Here is a 9525-nt window from a genome sequence, read left to right on the forward strand (position 1 = left end):
CTGGTCTTAGGCACTGCCTTGTTAACTGTTTCACTACCTTGAAATCCTTTGCCCTTCCACAAACACCCACACATGCCTCCTCCTCCCCATTGAATCCACATACTCTCATATATCCCCTACACCCTTCATACCCCTGGAAGGTTTTATGCTTTCACCCTGCACCTCTTCCATTTGCACTGATACATGCAGTCTGAAGCACTATTCATGTGCAATAAACCTTTTCACTAATAGACTTTCTTTACAGTGACCATTCAGAAGCTTGGCACACACATCATCATCACTCTCATGTCCACTATACACCTATTTGACCTTTACACAACTCACAGCTTCAACACCATTAGCCTCAAATGCTGAACGCACACAGACATGCTTCGTGCTCTCCCAGTCACCCACGGTAAGACGAGCTCTTCTGGCAGACTCACTCACACATTGCAATTCACTCATGCATGCCTATAACCTGCATATACCAGCTCTACCTCTAATACCTCGCATGCATCCCAAGCTTCTCACACTACATTTTTACATATTTACATATTGTTTATATACCGTCTTTCCGTATTACTATGTCCTGAATATGCCAGTGAACCACTTACCAGCCTTTCACTAGACATGTTTTCACCCCATTCCCCTGCCCCTCTGATGCGCCTCCTATGAGCCTCCTGCCTCACACTGATGGACTCCAGTGCCTGCTCTGGTCTATGCTACAACACAATTCCAGACTCCTATATCAGGCCCTCCCATGCCACTTATGCACTTTATTACACACAAAACCTCAACAGCCGCACAACCCCATTTCACTCAACTTACAACTGCACTGTCCATATAGAATCACAGCTAACTCTTCCTATCTATCTTCCTCACTCATTTTACTGACATTACATCACACCCATATACATTACAATTTCTCTTTGTCATTATTATTGTTGGTAGTTTCAAGGTAATATACATATTTTGTAAATATAATTATCTTGATCTTACACCTGTCCGACTGTCACACATACAAATTACTCCTATGGTAACAAAACACAAACCTATTTCAATTGCTATTTAGAGATGTACCTCTGCTTTGTCAACTATATTCTAACTTCTTTGATGACATTTTAGCAGGTGTCAGTTAGTGTCATAATCTGCTAAGGATTTATAGTGTCAGGTCTACACTGATCTTCACTATAAGGAAGAGAGCACTTTTAAACAGGTGCCATAGACAGGACTATGTCATATATCCAGACTTCTCAATGACATTTCCTAGAACCAAATGCATGTGTACCCCTGGGGGGACAATGAAACTTTCACCACACAGGACAGAGAAGCCTGAACTGCAAAGAGCAACAATTTGTCCCAATGCAGAAAACATAAACCTCAAATGGGAGATCCCGGACTCCCTGACAGCTACTATGACCTGACCTGGAGAAGTAAAGTGAAGATATGCGGCCTCTCTGCTGCCACATAAGTCAGGAGAGATCAAGGTTGACATTATTAGCACCAAAGGAGCAAGAGAGGCAGCTGGCTGTAGAACTACAGCAGAAAGAGCAGGTACTATGGAGGACAGTGAACATGCTATGATATCTTAAGTTTGGCAGCCCACAGGAGGGTCTCCGAGTAACCACACTCATCCCCATTACTGATCCACACTGCCAAGGACCTTCCATCACAGTTGAATTCCACCATTGCTGCTTGCCAACAACTGTTGCTGATGCTTCTAGACTGCGGCCTTCCCATAGGCGCGCGTCTAATATGTGCACTGTGGCAGGAAACCCTGAGTGGTGCCTCCAGATGAAATCAGCTTCCTGACCTATATAAGCTAAGACCCCGCAGCAGTTCCTCACCTCAGCAACAGATCTTCTACTCCTGAAGTAGTGAGAGTTGTTCCTGTGTGATGGTTCCTGATTCTTGTCTACATTCCTGGTTTCTGTGCCTTGTCTTTCAGCATTGCCTCATCCAGCCTCACTTTCTCTTATCTGTCTTGTCTGGTGTTTTCACTGTGTCTCATTCACCCTTGGCCTGACTCTTTGGATCTTGACCCGAACCTGATCACAATTGACTGCTGGGTCTGACCCCTTGCCTGGACCTGACCACTTTTGCTAGCTGTCCTGACCTTGGCCTGAATCTGACACCATTAGTCTGCTGCCTGTCCTGACTCTGGTGTGCTCTCAGAGTTCCGTAATCTTTGCCAATCTAGAGACCTGCTTAAGTCCTACCAGCAACTAGAACCCATGAGCTCAACCTGCAGGGAAGGCAACTGGTAAAATGAAGCTCCAGACTGTCCCACTACAGGGCAAGTTCACCAGCTACCAGCGTAGGCCTCAGGGGTTCGCCCTCAAGGTTGTGTCAACTACGCCACAGCACCAAGAGCTCACACACCCACTACCATTCACATGTCTTTTCTTTCTTCTGTCTCCCGGTCTATTGCATGGGCTTCCTAATTGGAAATTAAGTTTACAAAGGTGTAGATGGAAACTGATGTAGGGACAGGAAGAGCAGCACTTTCACTGCCCCTGTGGCATCTACTTTCTCTGATTTAGTCGTATAGTCTGTTGCTTCTCCTGAGTCCCACTTCTCCCATGCTTGTGGTAGTTCCTCTGTTTCTGCTTTCCAGATGCCACAGGAGAATGGCTGAGATTAGGGAAATGGAGAGTCAAGAAAGCAAAGATTGAAGATAGAATTGGAGTGCAGAAGGGAAGAAGAGATCAAGAGAAAAGATATGGAAGGCTGGTTTGTGGGGAAAAATTAATCAAGGGAGGTGAAAGACTAATATGCAGTCTGGGATGTATGGCAGGAAGAGTAAGGAAGAAAGGAAAATGGAGGGCTGGGCTATATGGGGGAAAGAATCAGAGAGATGAAAACTGAGTGCTGGCAGTGGTGGAGAAAAAGCCAGAGACAGTGAGATTGAGGACTGGGAAGTATGGGGAAAGAGTATGGGAGATGGGGGCACAAAATAACAAGATAGAGGGCTCAGAGGGATCAATACAGGAAGAGACAAAGAAGTGGAAGGTTGGAAAACAAAGAGATGAAGGATGAAAAATGGGGGAGAGAGAGAAGAAAAACAAAGAGATAGTTGGAGAAGAAAGGAGGTGAGTATAGAGACAGTTAAGAGAGATGAATGAAGAAAGAAGACAAGCATAGAAGGGAAAATAGAAAGCAGAAAGGGAAAATTAATAAAAACCCAGTTATTTCAGGAAGGTTTTGGTCCTACCACAAGAAAATAAAGTTGATAGACACAAGTATAATATTTGCCATGGAATTGAATAGAGGTTTAGCAAATAGTGTAAAAGGGGACGTATTTTAGAAGGGTTGGGGAAGCTCAGATGCCTTTGATAAATTCTGGTGCTCCTCTGCAATAGCATCCTGTCGCAGCTAATGCTTGTCTTGGAGAGCACAAGACCTTGGGGGCTGAAGCACTTCCACATAGCTGCTGGAGGGGCCTATAGGAACATAAGAACATAAGAAATTGCCATATTGGGTCAGACCAAGACTCCATTAAGCCCAACATCCTGTTTCCAACAGAGGCCAAACCAGGCCACAAGAACCTGGCAAGTACCCAATCACCAAGAAGGGCTCTATGGCAGCCAAGAAGATGGGCCTACAGCTATGGTGGGTCTTTCCTCTTCAATCACCAGATCCCTCAAAGGAGGGAGCATCTGTCTATGGTTGTGGTCATGGTGATTCTGCAGGCTACATCAGTAGAGGTGCTAGTAACATTAGAGGAGGTGCTACCATGATGGGCGGTGGTGGAAGAACTAGCAACAGTGCAGGTGGAACTCCAGCCTGGAGAGGGGCCATCCAGCCTGATGGTGCAGCAAAGGCTGGCGATGGCTGCATCCAGTGAGGCATCACATAGTAGGGAGCTGGTGGGGCAACCTCTGCAGCATCTTCCTCCACACTGCCGTCTGGGCCTCCATTGCAGTACGAATGTCCCATAATTCCTGCTGCATGTCCTGCAACTCCTCCCTCACAACATCTGAGGCCCTGCATTTCCTTCCTCACAGTATCCTGGAGACATTACATCTCATGCCTGAGCCCACTCTCAACAGAACACATAGACGCTCTGCTCATTACTCTCAGACCAACCATATCCTCGGAGGATCTCTTCCCCTCCAGGCTCATTAAACAAGTTAAGCACCTTCTACTATACTGCATCCAGGCCATACCAACATTTCTTTATCAGAAGCCCACCTACCAGCTGACCTAAAAAGTGCAATTGTGGGACCTACCCTAAAGAAGGCCAACCTGGATCCAAACAACCTGAACAACTAAAACCCAGTCTCAAACATCCCTTTTCTCAGTAAAATCATAGAAAAAGTTGTTCTATTGCATCCAACTGATCACTTGCACAGGATCGATGCTCTTGATCCCTTCCAATCATTTTTAAGGTCAGGAGATACTTCAGTATGAAAACCACACAATTAAGCAAGGTTGAAGAACTTTGACTCTGTCTTGACCAGGGGAAGCCAGCATTACTCATGCTCCTAGACATTTCAACAGCATTTGACACAGTCGACAATGATCTCCTCACCCAACTGCATAGCAGAGGACTGACTGGCTTGCACTCACCTGGTTCATATCCTTTCTCCAAACCTTTATCATAGGAAAAGCTTTCTTCCATCTCTAATTGCTTTCCTGAGGAGTATCTCAAGTTTCCATCCTCTTACCAATGCTCTTTAATATATATCTAACACCCTTGTTCAACCAATCATGAACTGCTGCATCACCCAGTACTCCTACATAGATGACATTCAATTCTTAGTACCAATTAGCTCAGATCAGGATCTTTGTCTTACCGCTTAATAGATCCTCAACAAAAATTTCTAATTGGCTACACCTAATCATCCACACCCAAAAGTGACCCTTGAAGGAACTACACTCACCCTCAACTCAAAAATCTGGAGTCTAGGCTTTATTCTAGATTCCCAATTTACCATCAAAGCCCCAGTCCATGCCATAACCAAAACATCATTTTTCCACCTCTGCCAACTTTAGCACCTCCACCCACTATTTAATGGCTCAACTTTCATTACAGCTATTTGGGCCACTATTATCTGTGAACTAGACTAATATAGCACTCTGAATGCAGGAATCCTTAATACACTTGACTGCCACTTCCAACTTATACAGAATGCCGCTTCCCAGGGATATTGAGGGTATACAAGTTTGACCAGATTACCCAGTCTTGAAGTCTTTATTGGCTACTATACTGCACTAAATTCAAGATCCTAACCCCAACCTAACTCCAACATGCCTCAAAGCTCCCCACCCCCATACGACTTCACACTAACACTAGTCACTATCTCAGGCCCACTTTGAGATCCTACTATCAAGATCTATATGCCTTGTGAACACCAGAAAGAGAAGTTTAGCAGGTGCAGACCAAACCCAATGGAACACCCTCCCCACTCATATCAGGCTTGTCCTGACCTTCAGGAAATTAATAAAAACCTGGTTGTTTGAGACAACCTTTGGTCCTAGCTACTGACACTGAATTCTCACTAATGACTAAATGCTGTCTTCTAATCACTTGTACCACTAAGGATATGCTGGATCTTGTATTTAAATGCCAATGAACTTTACTGTTACCTGTCTTATTGGAGCTTCTGTACTTGACTCTATTTGAGCTTTTTGAACTATACTGACACCTGTCCTATGAGTGAACCACTGTTTCTGTCTTTAGCCTAACTGTAACTCACTTTCAACTAGCTTGATAGAAAAGCAAGTCAGAAATAATGCAATGATGACGATGACAATTATGAAGCACTTACAAGTTAAATGTAAGACATTGATAAGACAGGCTAAGAGAGAATTTTAAAAGAAGTAGGCCGTAGAGGCAAACACTCACAGTAATAACTTTTTTAAATATATCCGAAGCAGAAAGCCTGTGAGGGAGTCAGTTAGACCGTTAGATGATCAAGGGGTTTAAGGGGGCACTTAGAGAAGATAAGGCAATCATGGAAATATTAAATTATTTCTTTTCTTCGGTGTTTACTGAAGAGGATGTTGAGGAGGTACCCCATACTGGAGAAGGTTTTCATGGGTAATGATTCAGATGGACTGAACCAAATCACGGTAAACCTAGAAGATGTGGTAGACCTGATTGACAAACTTAAGAGTAGTAAATCACCTGGACTGGATGGTGGTTCTGAAGGAACTAAAAATTGAAATTTCAGACCTATCAGTAAAAATTTGTAACCTGTCATTAAAATCATCCATTGTACCTGAAGACTGGAGGATAGCTAATGTAACCCCCCCCCCCCCATCCCCCCATATTTAAAAAGGGCTCCAGGGGTGATCTGGGAAACTACAGACCGGTTAGCCTGACTTCAGTGCCAGGAAAAATAGTGGAAAGTATTCTAAACATCAAAATCACAGAACATATAGAAATACTTTCCTCCATTAAACCACGTCAACATGGCTTTACCCAAGACAAGTCTTGCCTCACAAATCCTCTTCACTTTTTTGAAGAATTTAATAAACATGTGGATAAAGGTGAACCTGTAGATGTAGTGTACTTTGATTTTCAGAAGGCATTTGACAATGTTCCTCATGAGAGGCTTCTAGGAAAAATAAAAAGTCATGGGATAGGTGGCGATGTCCTTTCGTGGATTACAAACTGGCTAAAAGACAGGAAACAGAGAGTAGGATTAAATGGACAATTTTCTCAGTGGAAGGGTGTGGGCAGTGGAGTGCCTCAGGGATCTATATTGGGACCCTTACTTTTCAATATATTTATAAATGAACTGGAAAGAAATATGACAAGTGAGGTAATCAAATTTGCAGATGATACAAAATTGTTCAGAGTAGTTAAATCACAAGCAGATTGTGATAAATTGCAGGAAGATCTTGTGAGGCTGGAAAATTGGGCATCAAAATGGCAGATGAAATTTATTGTGGCAAGTGCAAGGTGATGCATATAGGGAAAAATAACCCATGCTATAGTTATGCAATGTTAGGTTCCATATTAGGTGCTACTACCCAAGAAAGTGATCTAGGCGTCATAGTGGATAACACATTGAAATCGTCGGTTCAGTGTTCTGCGGCAGTCAAAAATGCAAACAGAATGTTCGGAATTATTAGAAAAGGAATGGTGAATAAAACGTAAAATGTCATAATGCCTCTGTATTGCTCCATGGTGAGACCGCGGTGTACAATTCTGGTCACTGCATCTCAAAAAGATATAATTGCGATGGAGAAGGTACATAGAAGGGCAACCAAAATGATAAAGGGAATGGAACAGCTCCCCTATGAGGAAAGACTAAAGAGGTTAGGACTTTTCAGCTTTGAGAAGAGACGACTGAGGGGGGATATGATAGAGTTGTTTAAAATCATGAGAGGTCTAGAACGGGTAGATGTGAATCGTTTTTTTACTCTTTCGGATAATAGAAGACTAGGGGGCACTCCGTGAAGTTAGCATGTGGCACATTTAAAACTAATCAGAGAAAGTTATTTTTCACTCAATGCACAATTAAACTCTGGAATTTGTTGCCAGAAGATGTGGTTAGTGCAGTTAGTGTAGCTGTGTTTACAAAAGGATTGGATAAGTTCTTGGAGGAGAAGTCCATTACCTGCTATTAATTAAGTTGACTTAGATAATAACCACCGCTATTACTAGCAACAGTAACATGGAATAGACTTAGTTTTTGGTTACTTGCCAGGTTCTTATGGTCTGGATTGGCCACTGTTGGAAACAGGATGCTGGGCTTGATGGACCCTTGGTCTGACCAAGTATGGCATATTTTTATGTTCTTATGATGCTAAATTAAATTGTGTGTAGGCCTGAGAATTTCTTCTCACAATAGGCCAGAAATGTTTTCTTTTATCCAGGAGAGGAAGGATTCTCCTGAGCTCATAAAATAAGACCACAGATTCTCTCAGGATTTTATTGTCCAAGGTTTTATAGACCAAGATCATTTCTGAATCATGTAGAACAGATCCCTCTACAATCATATCTTCTATCAGCTCTTTATTCCATATTAAAGGAAGGACCATTTGTTTTTTTGGATGCTTTGCATCTCGAACAGTTCATTTTGGAAAGGTCCAATAGAGCTCCAATATCTGAATTATCTTTGTAGGGTGGTACTTAGCATATAGTGATCTTATTCTACCTTGCCTTGGTAATATCATTTTTGTTCATGTGATTTCTCTAATCTCCCTGGATAAGCAATTGTAATGTTTATCTTTTCTCAAATGAAATATGATTTTGCTTGTAAGTATCATTATTTCACTTTAAATTCATGTAAATGACAAAGTTATTTTAAAATATAAACTGAAAAAAAACAACTAAGTATATTGAGAGGATCATTTTGAGACCCGACACTTCATGAATTACTTCTTGAAACTGCATTCTCCACCATCTGATAACCTGCTGTGATTTATACACCACCTACTCCCATAAACTACTTCCCTATTAACTTCTTCAATGCATTTTTTACCTCCTTGTTCCTCAGACTGTAAATAATGGGGTTCAGCATGGGGGTGACAGTCGTGTAGACCACAGACATGATTTTACCTTGCTCTTGGGAGTATGTTGAGGTGGGTCTCAGATATATGGAGAAAATTGACAAATAATATATGGAGACTACAGTGAGGTGGGAGGCACAGGTGGAGAAAGCTTTACGCTTCCCCTCTGCAGAGCGGATCCTCAGGATGGTTGAGATGATGAAGATGTAAGATATAAGGGTCACAAGGAAGACAGGCACTGATATCAATGCAGCTTCAACAAACAATTGAATTTCAGTTCCAGCTGTGTCAGTGCAGGAAAGTTTTAACAGCGGCATGAGCTCACAGAAGATATGATTGATCACATTAGAGGCACAGAATGAAAGACGGGTGACAGAAATCATTATTGTCCCAGAAATCAGATAACCCATGATCCAGGAAATGGCCACCAGCTGGACACAGGCTCTCTGATTCATAATCAGGGAATAGTGCAAGGGGTCACAGACTGCAACATAGCGATCATAAGCCATGGCAGTGAGAAGGAAGGCATCAATGTGGGCAAAGCAAATGAAGAAATAGAGCTGCATCATGCATCCAGCATAGGAAATTATTTTATTTCCTGAGAGGAAGATTTCCAGCAATTTAGGGGTGACGGTGGAGGTGAAGTAAATGTCTGTGATTGACAGGTTACTGAGGAAGAAGTACATGGGGGTGTGCAGGCGGGGGTCAGCACAGGTCAGTGTGATAATCACAAGGTTCCCAAGCAGGCTGATGAGGTAGATGAGCAAGAAAACCAGGAAGAGAGGAATCTGCAGCTGGGAATTATCAGAAAGTCCCAGAATAAGGAATTCTGTCACCATCGTCATGTTTTCCATGTCCATTGAATTCAATGCTCTTCTCTGGGATATAACAAGACATCAGGAATTATGTGTTTATTAAGTGCATATGTAATCAAACTTTACAGATGCTGCAATATATGGTTAGCAGTAAAAGTCACTTATCTGCATCTGACCAGATATCTCTTTAAACTCATTGACAGTGCTTTGGACTGAAATTGTCAAAAAAATAAAATAAAAAATTATATTATAATTCTTTCTA

The 9525-nt window shown here is 42.3% G+C and overlaps 1 protein-coding gene across 1 annotated transcript; it reads right to left on the reverse strand.

The window, feature by feature from the left end:
* Nucleotides 1-8384: 8384 nt before the first annotated feature.
* On the reverse strand, nt 8385-9308 carry LOC115078333 (olfactory receptor 1L4-like). The gene has a single exon (XM_029581216.1). The coding sequence runs from the start codon at nt 9306-9308 to the stop codon at nt 8385-8387; it is 924 nt and encodes a 307-aa protein (XP_029437076.1).
* Between the last annotated feature and the right edge of the window lie 217 nt (nt 9309-9525).

The sequence above is a fragment of the Rhinatrema bivittatum genome, chromosome 16, assembly GCF_901001135.1.
Source record: "Rhinatrema bivittatum chromosome 16, aRhiBiv1.1, whole genome shotgun sequence".
Taxonomy (NCBI): Eukaryota; Metazoa; Chordata; class Amphibia; order Gymnophiona; family Rhinatrematidae; genus Rhinatrema; species Rhinatrema bivittatum.